Below are 19,763 nucleotides of genomic sequence, written 5' to 3' on the forward strand. Positions count from 1 at the left end.
ACAACTTCAAATAACCTCGGTGTATCAACTCCTCAATCTTGTCCTTGAGGTTATGGAAATTCTCAGTGTTGTGGCCAATGTCCCGATGGAAGTGGCAATATTTGTTGGGGTTCCTGTTGGTAATGTTCCCTCTTATTCGAGGCGGCCACCTGACATACTCGATCGTCTTAATCTACATCAGAATCTCTCTCCTCTTCGCGTTTAGTGCAGTGTAGTTATGGTTCTAGATGGGAGGGGTGCAAAAACGTTGATCCAAGGACCTATTGTTTCTGTACGGAGACCTGCTTCTTCGTGGCGACCTACTACAATGGTTGCGGGGGGACTTGTTGTGCCTTGGTGACTTGCTCTTCCGACATTGTTTGTTGCTCCCTAACTCGTAATTCGACCTATTCCGTTTACTGCTTAGCTCCAATCGTGATCCAAGCACTTCTTCGGCCTTCGTAAACTTGGTCACTTGGTTGAGGAACTCCTCCATAAGGCTGGAGGGTTCAACTCGGTCTCCCAGCACAAGTCGGGATGCCGGACGCCGTTGACTACTGTGTTGAGTTGGACAGTTAGGTCGGGGTTGGGAACCTAATGTCGCTCAATGTTGAATTGTTTGATGTAGTCCTAGAGCTTCTTGTCAGGTCTCTTGATGACATTCAACAAATAGATTGCCGACTTTGGGCACCACTTTCTCGTTGTGAAGTGTGCATTAAATAGGTCAATGAATTGGTTCTAACGTTTGATGAAGCCTGTGGCAAGCCTCGAATATCACATCCGAGTTGTGCCCTAAAAGGTTGTTGGGAAAGTTGTGCAAAATTTTGCGTCGTTTGCCCTGTGTATCTGCATCAGAGCCTAGAAGCTATTGAGGTGGTCGACCGGGTTGATTGTCCCACTGTAGGACTCTAGGCTAGGGGCCTTGAAATCTTTCGGTCGTGGGGCTATGGGGATCTCAACAACCTGTGGTGAAGTTTGTGACACTGGTTGTGCTGACGAGGTGCTAATTTGACTCACTTCTTTCTTTTCTTCTTCTTTCCTTTCCACCTCCTCGTTGTCATTCTGAGCCAGGCGACTCCTTCCTGTGGTGAGATGTTTGCGTTTGTGACACCTTCTCTGTGACCCCTCGGTCGAGCTGGTGGCCTCGGTCCCGGTCAATGATGTGGCTCGAATCAGCTCCTCAACTGGGACCTGGTTCTAGTCATTGAAGCAATGAGGTGGGTTAGGTTCTGGGTTCTTATTCTAGTTGTCAGGCTGCTAGTTTTAGTTCTGACAGCGTTCTACCAGTGGCCTAATCTCGCTAATGCTGTTGCTATTGCTTTTGCATCCTTGCTAGGGCGACAAAGTGTCCTTCTTTTGTCCTAATTTGTAGATTTATCCCACGGACGTACTGCACCAACTCATTGAACGAGTGCGCATCGTACCCGATAGGGATTGCTGAAGGCTCAACTAGTGGGAGAGGCGCGTTCACGTTAGGCAAAGGAAAATTGGGATTCTATATGATGGGGACCATTGGTAGGGTCAGGGGCACGGTAAACTGTCCAATAGTCATAGAGGGGATATTGGGGTGCAGAATGGGTTGATCCTGCCCCCCCTGTGACTGAGTTGTTGTTGTTAACAGGCGTATTGCTGGAAGCCATTGAAGATATACTTGGAAAGGAAGTGTGAGAGGACAACTTTGTGTTTCCCATAGATTACGCCAATTGATGGTGCGCGATTTGGAAGCTCTTTGTTGGAGGATAGCTTGGATTCCAGACTATGTAAGTCGCTTGGTCAATCTGTAAAGAAAGAGAGAGGATAAGTACCCGAGCTACATTACTCGGTGTGGGCACTCCGATGCTTCAATCTGCGAACTAGAGTTTTTTGAGAGCTTGAGTGCTAAATCGTGCGTATTTTTAGAAAATGGGGGCGCTTTTATATAAGCATCAATTGGCATGAGTTTCACACACCACGCCCAAGATCCCCGGGAGGATGTGACGTATCGGTCCGAAGTTCTCAGAGGTAGTTTCGCATGTGAACTAGGCTTTCATGCCTTATTCGGTTGCCTCCGGAATGATCAGTGCGGGAGCTGACTTCCAGAGGACCTGGGAGTGATAAGACGCACACAGAGGTTGGCGAACACGTCTCGTAGGTCGCTACCTGGACCTCAGTTAGGTCATTAAGTTATTTGGGGGAGGTCTCTCTTTACGCCGAGGTCCCTTGTATTGACGAGATACCACAGGTCAAATCTAGATGAGGTGCTGCTAGCCGTTCTCCCTAGGTGCCTAAGCTATAGAAAATGCTCGGACTGGTTCCGGTGCGCCTCCTTGATTTAGTGAGATTTGCAGTTGTTTATATGGCACTGAGGTGTAATGCGGCGGTCCTATCGTGTCACGTGTGTTGCGATATCATTGGAGGGACAAATCACCTTTCATCAAGGGTCAAAATTGAGAAACGAAAAGTTCATCCACTTGATTTGAGCGATTCCCGTTGAAGAGATCTGGTAAAATCAAGTCTGTCGGATCCGCATCCTGTGATGTCTACCGTGAGATGAATTTGGCATGAAATCCGTACTCGCACCATCCTCTCAGACCTCACTGCGGTGCATTTGAAACATCTTTGTACGTGTACATTTTTATTCATGTGAAATTCGTAATGCATGGAGGTCCTTGTTTCTGATTCTTTCTAAAATGTTTTTTTCCCTCTTCATGGGGCTACACAACAGGGGGTAGCTCATCCCCTTTCCCTTAAACCCCCCAACCCTGGTGGCAACTGGATTTGATCCCATGTCTCTACTTCGACGAGTCAGAGAACCTACCAACTGTGCCACTATCAATTGGTATTTTCTAAAATGTTAATGTAACCAAAACTTATGTTTCAAACCATGGGAGTCTAGATCTCCTTAACATGTATAAAATTTCGATTCCAACATGAAATGTGTCGGTATCAAGGTTCAAAGTATCAATATGTATCAGGCTGTATTGGTTGATATATATCATATCAGGAGCTTTCCGATATGTCCCTGCAAAGGGTGTATCAGGGTTTCGATCGATTCAAGGGGTGACTGGACCTTAAATTGATCCCTCTGAACCATATTTAAAAAAAAAAAAGGGAAATTGTCTAAAACTCACCATGAATTTTCAGCATGTCTTTTAAACTCACCACAACTTTTCAAAGCGTCTAAAGCTCACAATGTCAATAAGTTTTTATTTTTCAAAACTCACCTTCCATTAGTGCACTGTTAATATTTCTTAAAAGAGGTGTCCACATCAGCATAAATAACAATTTTTATGACCAAATCACCCTTGAATGGTTAGTTAGAGGAAAAAGGGTCTTTTTCACTTTTTCAATTTTATTTATTTTTACAATTTAGTGTTTTGTTATAATTTATAATGTTTTTTTTATAATTTCTGTTTTTTTACATTTTTCTATTTGATTATATTTTTCTATTTTCTACAACCTATAAAATTTCCTGTATTTTTTGTTATTTATTTGAAATTTCTGTGTTTTTCTATGATTTTTGGTGTTTTTTCTACAATTTTTATTTTCTGATTTTGTTTTTAATTTCTAGAGTTTCTATAATTTGAAAATATTCTTTTATTTCGTGTGCAATTTCTATAATTTTTATATATATTTTTTGCAATTTCTGTGTTTTAATGTATTTTATATTTGAAAATATAATTTGAACTTTTCCTTTTTTTTCATATCTAAATATTAAAATATATGTATATATTTTATATATGTTTATATTTTATATTTAAGAGAAATGCTGAGAATTCATAATGAATATTTGACAATTTCCCTAAAAAAATAATAAAAAAGAAAACTATCCATACATCTCTACCGGCATATCATTATTTTGGCCGGTATAGATCATATTACAATTGTTTTCGGACGGTCTTTAATATTTTGGAGGAGAACCCAACTCCAAAATATCATAGACTATTCCAGTCACACAGATTTTGTAATAATTTATAAGACAACCATGAATCCAAAGGGTGGCTCGTTGGTAGGTTAATTGGTTTGCTCCAGTATCGACGTAAAATCAGCAATATCATTTATTAGTTAGTGTGCCTGTGTGGCATCAAAGGAGAAAAATGAGGTGGGGGTTGGAGAGAGCTGGAGAAGGAGATTAAAAGCCTGAAAGAGATACCGAGACAATGACAACGGTGGCATCGAAGTCTCAACGAGCGAGGGAGGGATATAGAAACTCCATCTGAAACAAAACGGGAAAAGGAATCGTAATTAACGGCTTTCCTTCTCATTTCCCCCAATTTTTTAATGCTTCTGTTAGGGTTTTTATGGCATTGACTTGCAGCAAAGAAACAAATCGAACCCTAAGCGCACGGTAGAGAGAGAGAGAAAGAGATTCCCCAACGAGGTAGGTTTGGTTGCTTTTTCTTTACAATGGTCAGCCACCCCTTTGACATGTGCGCATCTATAATATCAGAACAAATATTTTTATCGAAGGAAACCCTTCCTTTTTTTCAGCTTCTTTTCTCCTTTCTCTGTTGCATTTTATCTACCTTTACACGTAAAACTCCTAACGTGCGCCTTAAGTTGTTTTAATTTCATAACAGCGTAGTGTCATACTTGGTTGACTGTTGTCCCATATAACATATAAGAAAGATGATAGGGTTATCTGAAACTCCTTTTCACTCCAAAACTTCTTTTTAGATTTACCCTCTTACCCTCACTCTCATGCCTTTAGAAATCCCTTTGTAGATATTTGCTTTGGAAAAATGAATAGTATTTGTAAGATTGCAACAATGTGAGGAAGATAAAATAAATTAGAGGTACTTTTTGTTAAATAAAAGGAAAAAGAACAATGATGTCCGAGAGGCTTTGATCAATCAAACCCCAAATAAGTTGTTATCATGTTTTCTGGCATCAAAGTTGAGTCTTACTATAGGAGTGCAATCTCTGGGTAGGATTTTTGTCAAAATTTGAATGGGCCAACCCGATAGCCCAGGCTCAAAAACCTGAGTTGCACCTTGCTCAGTCGTAAATTTTGGTATTAAAAGGTAACAATGGTGCATGTAGATCAATTTTGTTACGGTCACCAAGAGACTAATGTTTACTCAGGGGAGGGTACACATGTTATAAATAAAAGCTAATAAGGTGTCTTTAGAGTTAGAGGTGTTATTATGTTAATATAAGTTCAAGAGAGTGCTAGAAGAGTGTAGGGAAGTTTCAGTAACTCAAATTGATATTGTGCTTTCTTTCTTTGTATATGTTGGATGGGCCAGTAATATATATACCTTTAGGGTGGTTCAACATTGCCCGACCTACTTCATCTTGCAAAGCTTGACAGCGTGAGCTTGTTACCCGAATGGGGAGCATTATGGTGGTCGGATGTGGGTTCAATCCTAACGAGTAGAATCTGGTGGTGGCTACCTGCTAGCCCATCCATTCCAAGTGGGGAATTGAGCCAAAGGGCTTGAACTAAAGCTTTGGCATCTTGGTTTCTAGAGCGGAGAACAGTACATGGGACTGGTTTTATGGAGCATTGAACATCCGCCACTCTTATCATTGGCAGATGAATCGAGCCTGATCCAGCCAATCCGAAAAAACAGGGATAGGGTCTCATATTAGCTACTTGCATGTGAGAATGATCTGACCCGGAAAATTTGGGGTTGGGTTGGGTTGGATCATGGGTCAAACGCCAATAAGATTGTCAAGTCTCATTGGGACTATTTATTCATTATTAGAAGTTTCGACTCTTTAATTTTTTTTTATTTAGTCTTTAGTCTTTATTGTTTATTCTTTAAATTTTTAAATATTCAAGTTTTTTATTTTATATTTGGAATTTTAAGATTAATTCTTCTAATTTTGGCATTTTTTTCATGTAGTTTTTCTTTTCTTTTTTTGAATTCCACTTATTTTTTTTGGATGACGCGAATTGACTCATGGGTTAATCCTAACCCGGACATTTAGGGTTAGGGTCTAGCATTTGATAACCCAACCCGAAGTGTCTTGACCCAACCTGAACCCAACCCACCCAATCCAATTGCCAGGTCTACTGATGAATAGGGGTGTAAACAGATCAAATTTGAAATGAATTAGGCAATATCTGAATTTGAATCCGATTAGAAAATTCAATATTTGAAATCAATTTGATTAATTAATTATTTTAGATAATTAATAAATATATAAATAAAAATTTTATTTATATAAAGTATATGCATATATAAGTTTTTTTTTATATAATTTAGTTATTATATATAAATTATATAAAATATTTAAATATTTTATGTATTATATATAAGAATTATATAATCAGTCAAATTCAGATGTTTATTGAATTGAATCAAGTCATATCCGAATTCGAATCTGATTAACTAACCGGTATGAATAGGATATTAGAATTCGACAGTTACAACATTCAATTTTTCTTAATTCGATTCGATTATGTCAAATCTCAAATTCAAAATCAGACTTTTGAATACCGTTGACACCCCTATTGGTGAATTTAAGTTTTGAATATCACCTTTAATTAAGAACCTGGTTCTAGTTGTGTTAAAGTAAAAGTTAGGGAAATTCATTCTAGAAGCAAAAATTTTTTAGACAATGTTTAGTTTGAAAGAAAAAAGGGGGAAAATGTAGGGAAACTTTTACAATGAATGGTTTCTGGTTTTGATAGGAGGGAAGATTGTTTTATGGGTATTTTTGTAAAGTGGAAGCTAGGGCTGTCCATTGGCCAGGTTACCTGACAGAACTAAATTGATCAAACTGATTGTATTGGTTCTGGTTATGTGATTGTATTGATCAAACTGATTGTATTGGTTCTGGTTATGTGATATTGTCCCAATTGAAAATTGGAAAGAGACCGGTTCTTGATGTCTCGAATTGATTCAAACTTGAACTGATTACTTAATGAATAATACATAAAAATATCATGGTTTTCTTGTGATTTTTGTTAAGCACTTGTTTTATAAGGTCTATTTGTCTTTTAGTGAGTTGTACTATTGCTTACCTAAAAAAAACTTGTTTTATCAATATAATCATTTTTATTAAGGTTATTTGATAAAAATAAAGTTTTAAATTATTATTATTATTATTATTGAAAATTGTAAATCTTAAATAATAATCAGGTCTTATTGGGTCAGACCCAATTGTCCTTAATAAATGGGACAGTTCTAGCTCTGGAGCCAAATAATTTGCTTGGGACTCATACAACCTGTCCCGAACCAGACTGACCCATTCACAGTTCTATAGGGGTTAGGGGTGTTCACATTAAATGTCAAACTAATTAAATCGGCCCGACTCAACCCGAGTTGGTTGGTTTTGGTTTGTATGAGAAAATATGAACACCCCTAATAAGAGTTTCTTAATTCAAATATAAAAATTTTGCAAAAAATGGGCGTATTTATTAAGAAAAATCTATAATACTGTAAAGATATTAGAAGAATTTTAGCCAATTAAAACCCATCCGTAAATTTTGATAATTACCAACTGATTGGCTACCATATTTATAATACTAGTTGATTTGTCACAAATTTTTTAGATAGTTATTATATCCTTCCCGTATCAGTTTAAAAAAACTAAATATGATAATTTAAATTATTATTATTATTATTATTATTATTTATAATGAGAATGGTTAAATAAAAAGAGAATTAATGTCTGATTCATCACCCACAGACAGACTCAGTAAAATGGTTCAAGAGTTCAACTGACTAGATCACGAGGTTGTTGATAAAACCAATGTTTTTTTCGTAACTAATAAATACACTCTGAAATTTGACCGGGTTGAAAATTCAACCGGTTGAACTGTTCAATTCAACCACAAGCCAAAAACATTGTGCAAATTATTGAAAATTAACAACATACATTAAGCATGGCCATTGGACTAAACTACCCATCTAAAATAGTCGCTTACCGAGAGAAGGGTCGTGATAGTGTCCTTTTAAGGAGTGGATCATACCAGATTACAGAGGCTGTGGTTTAATCTGGTAGATTGCGAATATTTTCGTATAATACTGTTGGTTACTTAAATTTATTCTTTCTTGATTTTATTCATAGAATTAACACGGTTGATGATAAACCTCGGCACTATTTCCGAAAAATTAAAAAAACCTCAGCACATTATATCAATCTGAGAGACTTAAATTTATTAATCAAATTCATTTAGGCTAAGGATTAAGGTGGACAGTCTTCACTATCTTCATAAGGACGACGCAACAATGGCCCTATCTCGGCGTACTTTATAGAGGGGAGAGAGAGAGAGAGAGGGGGGGAGAGACAATAATTCAATTTTTCTTTGGTTCTCTTTTGATACCCTCTGCAGCGTGCACGGTGCACCGTGCACCGTGCAGCAGGGCTCCTTCTTCGAACCGATCATTGTCAGCTGAAGGTCACATGGAGCCGGACCGGTTCGGATTCCGGCCCACCATCTCTATACAACTTCTGTTTTTTCCCCTCTCTGTCAACGCGAACAAAAAGAGCAGGAAGCTTCGTCCTTCCCCCCTCCCCCTCTTTCTATCTTTATATGAATAGAACGCCTGTGTTTGTATAATATATTTGTTGCCAGGAAGGTAGAGCTGTTTACCTTTCATTCTCATTCACACGTTCTGAGGACTGAAGGGCCAGGAGCTCAGCTAACAGGTAAATTTCCTGTAATCCTGTCTCAGATAGGTTCTGTTTCTCATCGATCGATTTTTGAATTTTCGAATTTAAGAAGCTTTCATCTTTACACCCCACTCCCCCAAAAGAAAAAAAAAAAATAAAGAAAAGAATTTTAGAAGCTTTCATCGGGTATTTTCCTTTTCAAATAGGCTCATGCTTTTCTGTTCATGGAAACATTTTATTTTCTGGGTATGTATGAGTTCTCTTTTAGGAGCAGATAAGGGTAACCTGGATTTGACTATTCGAGGTTTTTGTTCCATATTTTTAATTTTGGTTTATGCCGCTTTTTGCGTTGTTACCTAATAATAATGCTTCTACTATTCCATCTTGGTTTTTGATTTTTGATTTTAAGTGCCCATGTTTTATCAATGAAGTTCTTTGGGAACTTGCTGAAACGTGCCACATGAAGTTCATCTCTTCTGATACCAAAAAAAGGTTCATCTCTTCTATCTAGTGCCCAGTGTTTAGAGCTATTGATCGAAAAAGGTTCACCTTTTGCTGAAGTTTTAACAATCTTGTTAAAAGATGCTTGGTTTCTTTTTAAGGTATGATTGCAGCAGATGCGATTTAAACTATTTTCAGGTTCCCTGCCAGACTTGAGAGAGAGAGAGAGAGAGAGAGAGAGAGAGAGAGAGAGAGCGTTCTTCTGCTGCGACGTATGTAAAATGTTTTGGGGTTTTCGGTACATTGTTGACGAACTACATAACTGAGAAATTTCTTGGGGCTCTCTTATGTCTAAACAACAAAAAGAGAAAAAAAAGAAGAGTTTAGTTGTTCGCTTTGTGACGGTGACCTCTGTATTTCACATGTACGGACTCAAGAAGAGATCCTTATCTTGCGTTTTTTCTATTTTGTATGAACCGCGACTATTTTGCGGGTTCCTTCATTTTTCTCACACTTGGTCTTTTTGGTTCTTGGGTTGGAAGGACTGTGATAAAAATTACTTAAAAATTCTGAGTTATCGTGATGAAGTTATTATTTCTTCCTTAATCTTCTGTTTCATTTAGAACTTTAATTCTGTATTTTTTTTTCAAAAAGAAAGGAGAAAAATCTAATTCTTAAATTTGATTTGATCCCCAGGCATTCTTCTCTTATATTTTATTATTTCTAGTATCTACTTTCGGTGCCTCTGTGGACAGACAGAGAGATTCCTTTTACTGATAGAACTGTCATCTCCGTTCATTCTTGCAGTTTTTTTCTTATATACTCCCAATTCATGGAACGAGATCAGGGTTGGGCGTCGAAGAAAACCTGGAAGAGAAAATTACCAGAAGAAGAAGATCGTCGGATGTTGGACTTGTCGTTTGACGAGTTGAATCAAGACCTGCTCGAGAAGGTTCTTGCATGGCTGCCAACATCGAGCTTCTGCCGCCTTCGTTCAGTGTGCAAAAGATGGAGTTGTGTTGCAGAGTCTGCAACTTTTCTACTCGCTTGCTCTCAGGTTCCCTCCCGGGATCCCTGGTTTTTTATGGTTGATCCCCATCTTGACCAATCCATTGTCTTTGATACTGCTGAAAAGAACTGGAAAAATCTCAATCACCCACTTCATCTCCAACAAAACCCCGGCCACAATTCCATTCCAGTTGCCGCTTCTGGTGGTTTGATCTGTTTCCGCACCGTTTCAGGGGAATTCGTTGTCTGCAACCCAGTGACAGGTGCATACCGTGAACTTCCTCCGGTGTGTACAACCAATCAAAGTCAGACACTTGATGCCATTGCAATGGTTTCATCCGCCAACCGCTCCTCTTACAAGCTTGTCTTGGTCTGCGGTGACCTCCCCAACCTCTCCGCCAAGGTCTACGATTCGGGGACAAATCAGTGGGAAGAAGAGATTACTCTAATTCGGAACACCAACAGAAATTCACAAGAATCTGAGTCTAGCGGAGATGAGACTGTTTATTTTCTGAGTAAAGCTGGGGACGTTGTGGCTACCAACATGCAGAGGAGCCCATCTAAGCAATACTCATCAGTTATAACTGTTAAAGACGGCGAAGAGATTATTTATTTTCTTAGCTCAACGGGGACGGTTGTGGCATGCAACCTGGCCAAGAAGTGCTTCTCCGAATATCCGAGATTGCTGCCTCTCTATTTTGAGTATTCCATCGATGTCACTGAGTGTAGGGGTGAGATGTTGTTGGTTGTTTTGTCGGAATTACTGGAAAGCGCAAGTCTTAGGGTGTGGAGGTTCTCTGAAGAGAACCGATTGTGGCATCAGATTGCAGTTATGCCTCCGGCCATGTCACACGAATTCTATGGCGGGAAAGCGGATATTAACTGTGTGGGGTATGGAGATCAGATACTCATCTGTGTCAACTCCACGGGAACGGAGTTTGGTTCTTGTTTCTTATGTGATTTGGTGACAAATGATTGGATTGAATTGCCCGAATGTTTTGTGAATGGGAAGCCTAGGGAGTTCATGTCTGCCTTCTCATTCGAGCCTAGGATCGAGGCATGTGTGTGAACTGTGAAGAGGGAGATGGCCGCGCGATTGGGGGAAGAGGGGATCAGCGTAACTTGTAATGTTTTCTTTCTTTTTTTTTTCAATATTTTGCTTATTACTGCGGATTTTCTCTTTTTTATTATAAGATTCAGGCCTTTAGCTTTAGGGCCGGTTTTAACTGTCATACCTATATCTACAACTGTAGTATCATAAAGCTTTATGGATGTAAGGATTTTCTCTAGATGGTTTCAGCTGTTAAATTCGGTAATGTACAACTGCACCTTCATCCATAAGCTGGGATCCATGACTTGTAACCTTGTCGAATAGCTCGCCTTATTGAAATTGCTTTGGGGGGTTGGGGTTTGAGTGTAAGGGAGAGATGCCTTTTTGAAGAGTTTCATCCTCTAAGAAAGGGAAAAGAGAAACATATGCGCATATACAGAGAGGGTGCCCTCAATTCAGAATATCTCAGGAATCTTTATCTATCCATACTTTTGGTACCTTTCCTTGTCAAAATATGTAGCTTCAACTCATCATTATTAAAGCTAAGTGGTGCCGTGGTGGTTCACATACATGGCCTTCTAAGAATCTCTTTACACTTTTGCAACGAATCCAGCTTGCCCACCTAAGAAAATGAAGCAATTGTCCTACTGATCAACTAACCTTCTCCGAACGTAAAGGTGCAATAGAATCAAATTGGGAATTGCCTTCTCGCCCTATGATCCTTCTACGTAAGTGCAAAGTTCCGACCCCATTTGAAAAGTATCGAGTGGGTGGGGTCGAGACTCCCTTCCCAGTTCCCACAATTGCCCAGCCCGTGATATTGAAGGAACTGCTACCTAAATTACAGTGCTCGTGATGTTGAAGCAGTTGCATTCTCGTGTCTGATATTTTTTTATTGACCAACCTATAATGTTGCAAGTAGAATCGACAAATCAAACACAACTTAAGTGATATTTGGCATCGATGATGATTCTTCCTCCCTTATCTAGAAATCGGTGATTTTTAAAATAAGTGATTTTTGAATGATCACCAAATATTGTTGTTTGGTATCATTTATGTCATATAAGTAGTTTATTTGGTACTGAATTCTCAAAGATGATTTTACTTTTCTTGGAATAACTTTTTGGAGACATGTTAGATGCCATGCCATGTCATCCACCAAAGAATGGAATCACCAAAAATGGCGATCCCTCAAGATGGATCGATATCAGGAATCGCTTTATTTTTTATTTTTCAAAAATCACAAAGAAAAAACAAATTAAAAATCACTAATTCTTCTTTATCCCATGTATCAACCTCAGTTTTGCTTTTTCTTTCTCACATTACATGGTCTTCCCATTGTTCTTTCTTTGATTAAACTGTAGCTGGGCTGTCAAATGATCGTGTTTGGTTTGGGACAAGATGTAGTAGTCTTGAACCAATTATTAATCGAGACAAAACCATAGACCATGAAGCGCCTGATTATTAATTGAGATAATGTCTTACCCAATTGTACTGATTATGATTATTATGACTTCAAACTTTATTTTTGATAATATAACCTTAATAAGAATGACAATAAAATAGTAAAATTTTATATATTAATAAATCAAGCATTTTTAACTAAAATGATCTTATTATCAAATTTGCTCGTTGAAATACTAAATATAATAAAAATTATAAAACCTTTATATATTATTAACTTAATAATTGATTTGGAGCAAGTAATAACCAGAACTGGTCCAATTACCAATCGGGACAAAATCACATAACCAAACCAAAACCAACACTATCGGTTTGGTTTGGTCGGGTAGGGATTGAATGATCTATTGGCAACCCTACTTTCGCATCTTCTTATCCTATTGGCACATTAACCCATCCCTTTGTATGATTGCTTCTCACTTATGCTCTTGTCCATTGAAATATATGAAACCGGATGGTCTGGAGACAAAATCACAAACACCGGTCTAGGTAACCTATCACAAGTGAACACACACCACTGTTCCATGCACGTGGAATCCACACTTTATGCATCCATAACACTAGTGCTATTCACTCATGATAAGTTGTCCACTCCGATGTGTGTGATTTTGTCTCCAACTAATTTGAATTCCTGAAATACTATTCTTTATTTCTAATCTATTTGGAATAGATTTCACATAGTAGCTTCTGGCTTTATAAGGTGGGTTCCATTCAAATAATATAAAGCATTGTTTGGTGGGGTCTGAATCTGCTGACCACAACACAGCTTGCCATGTTTACCCAACTGCACACCAGGAATATCAGTGAAATAAACAAAAAAAAAAAAATCGTTTTCCACACATGCATCTTTTTAGTAGCTTCTCCAAAAAAAAACTCAATCAAATCTTTCAGCCCTCCTAAACAGACCCTTAATTGTTCTTATGGATCTAATTAATCATTTCATTAATAAAACTTTATGCTTGTGAGCTTTTCAGTTTCTTCTTCTTCTTCCGAATTTCTATTTTTTTTATCTTATGGCTGCAAATAATAGTATCTAATTGTCTAAATTTGAATTTGATCTCATTAACGATATTCTGAATTCAATTAGTTTATTATTAGATCAAATATGATTCCGCCCCTATTTGATTAGAAAAAATCTAATTTGATTCAATTTATATATGCTTTATCACATATACTTAACATTAATATTAATGTATCTACTGATAATTGTTGGAGAATATGAACCAGTATGGTTGTAATAGAGATAAAACCAGAATCCAAACAAGCAAAACCGAACTATATGAAAATAAAATAGTAATATGATAAAGAATTGATGAAAACTTATCGGTGTAGCTGAGTCGTGGCAAGTGTCCGCTTTCCTTAAAACCGATTTAGCTGCCTCTTGGAGTATTTCTATTAGTGCAGAAGGATTCTGGTGGCCGGCCTCCAAGATACAACAATTCTTAGTCTTGGCGTTGTGTGCACTCACAATCCAAAACAGTGAACCAGTATGTTATGTGTGTCCAAAACGATTCAACCAATGAAAGAGGAAAAACACAGTACAGGAGAGCAAAAGTTGCGTTCAGAAGAAGAGAAAAGGAACTCCTCTAAAAGGGCAAAATTCGATGCAATATAAACATAGATGTCCTGACCACTAAGAAAACCCAAGAAAAAAATGTTTACCAACAACTCCCATAAACTTCGGGAGTTATTTTACGCAAAGGGAGAGTGGGTGGTTACAAAGAGAACATTTAGAAATGAACTCTCGGTTAAAGCGTTAAAGATTTAATGGAAAAAATAAAATAAAAAATAAATAAAAATAGGGCAAGGGCCGTGGACCTACGTGCACGGCACACCACAACACAGTGTGGCGAGCAGGCACGCATAGAGGAGTGCTCTTCCTAATCCATGTAAGCAACAATAAAAGACAATTAATTTGAATCACACAAAAAACAAGAAAAATTACCAATAACAATAATTGCTTAAATGTTGTGTTTTTACTAAATTATCACATATTCAAGTTTCACACAAATAATTTTCAACTCATGTTCATAATATATAATATTAAAGTCATTTTAGTTGACTTTATTTATAATTAACATATAATATTTTGATCAATTTAGTTTAGTTAACCATTCAATATCCGATTACAATTGTATTGAATCCAGTAAATCCGATGGATAAGATTCAAATTTGCCTATTTTATCCTTAGCAAGGTGTGGCTATTAGGGAATAAAAAGACATTATATGGATAAATTATAGTGACCTCTGCTCTTTATAGCGGTGAAACACCTAACCCATGTTATATTTTGATACATCTATTTATTATTGTTGATTTGGAGGGGGTGTACAGCTGGGCGTAGTCCCGCCTAAAAGTTTTTACCCACAAATAGGGGTGAGTAAAAAAAAAAAAAGCAAAAAAATTGAATCGATTGAAAAAATTGACTAAACCAAACTGAAAAATCGGTTAATTGAGTCGGTCGATTCAGTTTCTATATTTTAAAAAAACCAAATGTACTGGTCTGGTTTTGATTAACCAATATAGAAAATAAGTGGTTAACCAAACCGACCGATATATGTATGTTTCTGTATATCATATATATATTTATGTATTTTATATATTTCATATTTTTTATATATTATAAACTAATAAATATGCATTGTATATAAATATATATTTATAATATATGATATATTATTTATTATTTAAAATATAATATTATATATTTTTATAAAATATATTGTAAAAATTAAAAAAACAAAAAATTACTGAACCGAACCAATGGTTAATTGAACCAGTCAAAAAATTACTGGAACCAATGGTTAATTGAACCAGTCAATTGGTTAACTTTGGTTTCGGTTACTGGTTTTCCAAAAATTGATAAGTACTGGTTTGGTTAGAAAATATAACCCATGGTTCGGTTAATCGAACTATGAGCACCCCTACCCACAAACCCCACTGGGTGGCAATAGGATTTGATCCCAAGCCTCCCTATGACTAACTAGAAAGAGTCTAGATATGCTCCTAACATAGCATGCCTCACACCAACCTCACAACATGTCCTGTTCGCACATGGGAACATCTCCCATACTTATATTTATTATTCATGAAGAGATGTTCCTAATACAAGGTGGGATGTGATTGTGAAGTTGGTGTAAAAGCATGCTTTGTAAGGAATGGATCCCAATTCAGCTAGAGACCCTACTAAGAGAGTCACCATCCCTTTCGTTATTTTGCATGCCATGGGTAGGGAGATAAGGTTATGTATAGGAGTCTCCTTGAAGGACAAAGAAAAGTTGGGAGTAGGTGATAGGCTAAAAGATAGGGTGAATGAAGTGATAGAATGATGATCTTGTTATGAGTTGGACCCCTATTTATAGGGAGAGATCCCAAGGTCCCGATAGGAAGGAATCAAAAGTGTTTGATTCCTATTAAGAAAGGGAATCTTGGATTCGGTGTCAATTGTCAAGGAACACTGCTAGGGTTTTGCCATGTGTCTTATGAGATATCTCAAGGATGAGCTTTCCTTTCATTTGAGGATTTTCATAATACACGTGTGCTACTTCCTCTCGTGACCCTTTTAAATTGACGTGGCATAGATGACATCACTACTTATCTCGCATGTGCTCTTTAAGCCTACGAGGCATCCTATGACATGCGTTATTAGCGCACATGTATTTCTTTTACTTGTTTATGGCCTACGATAAACTTGCATCTATTGCTGTTGTGCGACGACCTTAAGCTCATCGCAAGTTCGCGTGGGTCCTAAGCTCATCGCAGCTCATCTCAGGTCATAAGTTCATCGCATGGTTACGCGAGTTCCGAGCTCATCACAAATGTGTGATAAATTATGGACTCATTACAAGCATTTGTATAATATTGGTTTAGCACTTTCTGTGATGTACCTACACATACTTATATCATACTTAGGTCACATGACCTACTACATTACCAAAAGGATAGATATTGTAGAATATCTCCATTTATACATCACATGCATTATTAGACAATACTCAATTTCTATGGTGCGCTGTCCTACTTCGTACAACCCTTCACACCAAATTATTGTTATTTATACTATAAATTAAAAACTCAGTTGTCCACCTAAGCAACCCTCTTTGTTCTCTTTCATTATTTTACTAATTTTGTGAAATTTTATAAATTTATTATTAATAAAAATCTAGATTTTAAGTAGACCTGTTCATGGGCTAGGTAGCCTGATGGCCTAGCCCGCACCTCGATCGGGCTTGGACATGTAGTTAAGCTTGCGGGCCTGACCTCAAGCCCAAAACACCAAGCCCGATCGTGTTTTAGGCTGGGCTCAGGATTTATCAAAAAAGTCTGGCTTGAGCCAAACCCAGCCCAACTCGACTAATTTATATAATATAAAATTTATAATATTTATTATAATATATATATATATATATATATATATATATATATATATATATATATATATATATATATATATATATGAATATATTAATAATTTAATATATGCATTTTTTTATTTTTTTTCTCTGTTCAGCGATAGAGCGACAACAAGTTGAGCTTGACTTTGGGCTTAGGACCAAGGCCGGGCTTCAAGCTTTTTATGAGGGCCGGGCTTGGGCCCAAGTTGTAGGCCCAATGGTCAGGCCGGGCTCGGGGTCAAGCCTTAAAAAAATCTGTTAATGAAGAGTGAAAGCCTAGCCCAACCCGACCCATGAACATGTCTAATTTTAAGAGGCAGCTTGACTAGGTTGGCCCACTTTTACATCTATTGCATTTGATGCTTATGTGACTCAAACACAGAATGATTGAAGAATGGAATTTGGATCTCGTAAGTCCTATCCACAAGAATCCTACCCACACCTCTATAGCTGTACATTGGGAACATCTCCCCATGAATGGGGACACGTAAATACCATAGATGTTCTCAATGTACAACTCCACTGACATGTGAGTCGGTTTTGATCAGCTTATCCTGATCAAAACCGACCTCAAAATTGAAATCAACAGGAGTGGGATTTCATTAAGGCTGCAACTTGGGCCGGGTTGGCCCGAACCCAACCCGAAAAAGTTGGGTTGGATTGGGTTGGGTCGGGTTGATGTTCGGATTGGATTAGGGTTAAAATTCATGAACCCAACTTTACTTCGGATTGGATTAGGGTTGACCCCTTAGCCAACCCGACCTAACCCGAACCTAACTCTATAGTACATGTCATATATAAATATATGTTATATGTAATATATAACATACATTGATTTGTTTAGATGTATGATATTTGAGCCGACACCACATAGCATCATGTATTTCTTTTAAGATAATGACTTCACTTAATCCTAATCAGAAAGACTAAAACCTTAATAACATTATTTTATTTTATTTTTTTAAATTTTATTATTCATCTCCTCTATGTTGTTTGCCACCCAAGAAAGATCTATCGTAAGTCATAACTCATAATAAACTATAGTCATAATTTTGTACTAAATGAACAAAAAAATAATGTCAACAAAAAATACTAATGAAACATATGATTAATATATATAGTGAAAGTTGAGTTAATATCTAAAATCGAGAAATTCTATAAGGTTTTAAAGGATGGGAAGAAGGTTGGGTTAGGGTTGAAGGAATTTAGTTAGGGTTAGGTTGGTTGGGTTGGGTTAGGGTTAGGGTTGGGGTTTAGAACTTAGGGTTGGGCTAGGGTTGGCCTCAACTCGACCTAACCCGACCCGACTTGTAGCCCTAGATTTCATTCCCAAGAGAGGGGAAGGGAATAATCATTCCCTCAAATGGGGAATGCCATTCCACAAATAATGAGAATGGGATTCCAATTCCATCCAACTAAATAATTGGAATCGGAATAGTCCATTCCAATTTTGATTCCAGACCCCTATTCTCGTGAACCTAATAGGGCCTTGAGAGGAGATTGGCTTTGGTCAGGGAAAGCCTGTGCTCACACCGTCCCGACAGGCTCTTTCAACCTTGCATCGTGAATATCTCCCCATGAAATAAATCACACAAATGTGGAGATATTCCCAATGCAATTATGCAAGGCTATAAAGGCTGCTCGAACAAGCGTTACCCTGATGGAAGCCTAACTCTTTAATTTCCATTCTCATTCTTGTTTGAACCAAATAGACTATAGAAATAGATCATTTCAAAGGATTTTAATTTTGATTTTGATTCCAATTCTGACTATGAACCAAACTTACCCTATGTTTATTCAATGAATTGGGTTCTTTAAAGTGTATCAGTGATGGTAAAAAACTCGCAAGGTTGGAAGAAGATAGATGTTGGAAGGTGAATTTGTTGCAACATTATTTTACAGAGTAGTAACATGATACACAACAACTCTACATTAGACGAGTTGATGTTGCTTCCGATAGTAGGCGTTGGATACCTGATGGTAAAGGGGCCTATACGGTGAAGTCTAGGTATGGTTTACAAATTAATGTGCCAGTTAGGGTGGACCAAATGTTATAGAGGAGGTTCTGGTCACTTAAATGCTATTCTCAAATTAAATTGTTTATATGGAAATTATTACAGGGTGGGATTCGAACTCGATCTTCATTGCTATGTGAGGGTGGTGAAACAAACTGTCTGTTTGGATGCATGGAGGAAGCAGTTAACTATTTATTTTGTAGATGCCTTTTTTGCATATGTTGTGTGGTTTCAGACTGTTGGAACCATAGTTGATGGGTTTCACTCACCATTACAGCAATGGGTGGTGGATTTCATCTCTGCAGTTAATAAGAAGGATAATGAGGAAATCAATATGCTGTTATTGGCGTTTTGTGTATTATGGAAGTTATATTTAGTACGCAGCAGATCGGTGTTTGATGGTGTATAACTCACTCCTTTGCAAACTGTTGATCCTATTCATCCATTTTGGTTGGAATTTCACACTTCTAATTCATTTCATGAGAAAATGGAGAGTATCTAACTTCAGTTAGAGTGTGGTTTGATGGTGCTTGTAAGAATGACAAGGTGTCTATTGCTTGTGGTTTGGGGATTGTTTATCCATGATTTCTTTCTTGCCAAACAGGTAAAGTACTCCACCATGACGCTTAGCATTTCTCATTGCTGATACTTGTAGAATGGTTGGACAATTTGGCTGTATCTCCTTTGTCTTTAAGAAGCAGTTTTCTTTTTTTTCTTTTGGAAAAAATAGAGACATCAATTTAATAATGCGACTCATTTAGGGGGTATTCTATAATATGGATGAAAAATTAGTGGGTGTGGATTTGTCCATATTATACTCTATGGCAGTGACCAATCCACACCACACTACTATTTTTACAGTTGTT

General features: G+C 37.4%; 1 protein-coding gene across 4 annotated transcripts; it reads left to right on the forward strand.

Annotated features, from left to right (window-relative positions):
* The first annotated feature begins 8,131 nt into the window (after positions 1-8,131).
* LOC148842069 (F-box only protein 13-like) lies at positions 8,132-11,267 on the forward strand. Of its 4 annotated transcripts, none has more exons than XM_088956450.1 (3): positions 8,161-8,565; positions 8,961-9,021; positions 9,778-11,267. In XM_088956450.1, the coding sequence occupies exons 2-3, from the start codon at positions 8,990-8,992 to the stop codon at positions 11,045-11,047; spliced, it is 1,302 nt and encodes a 433-aa protein (XP_088812576.1). In that variant the 5' UTR covers positions 8,161-8,565; positions 8,961-8,989; the 3' UTR covers positions 11,048-11,267. The 4 variants fall into 4 exon arrangements, with proteins under 4 accessions (XP_088812578.1, XP_088812576.1, XP_088812577.1 ...); XM_088956451.1 differs by having other exon boundaries at positions 8,196-8,565; positions 8,961-9,131; XM_088956452.1 differs by lacking the exon at positions 8,961-9,021 and having other exon boundaries at positions 8,132-8,565.
* Positions 11,268-19,763: the final 8,496 nt, after the last annotated feature.

The sequence above is a fragment of the Nelumbo lutea genome, chromosome 8 (assembly GCF_056320005.1).
Source record: "Nelumbo lutea isolate HS-2025 chromosome 8, American lotus-T2T, whole genome shotgun sequence".
Classification (NCBI taxonomy): Eukaryota; Viridiplantae; Streptophyta; class Magnoliopsida; order Proteales; family Nelumbonaceae; genus Nelumbo; species Nelumbo lutea.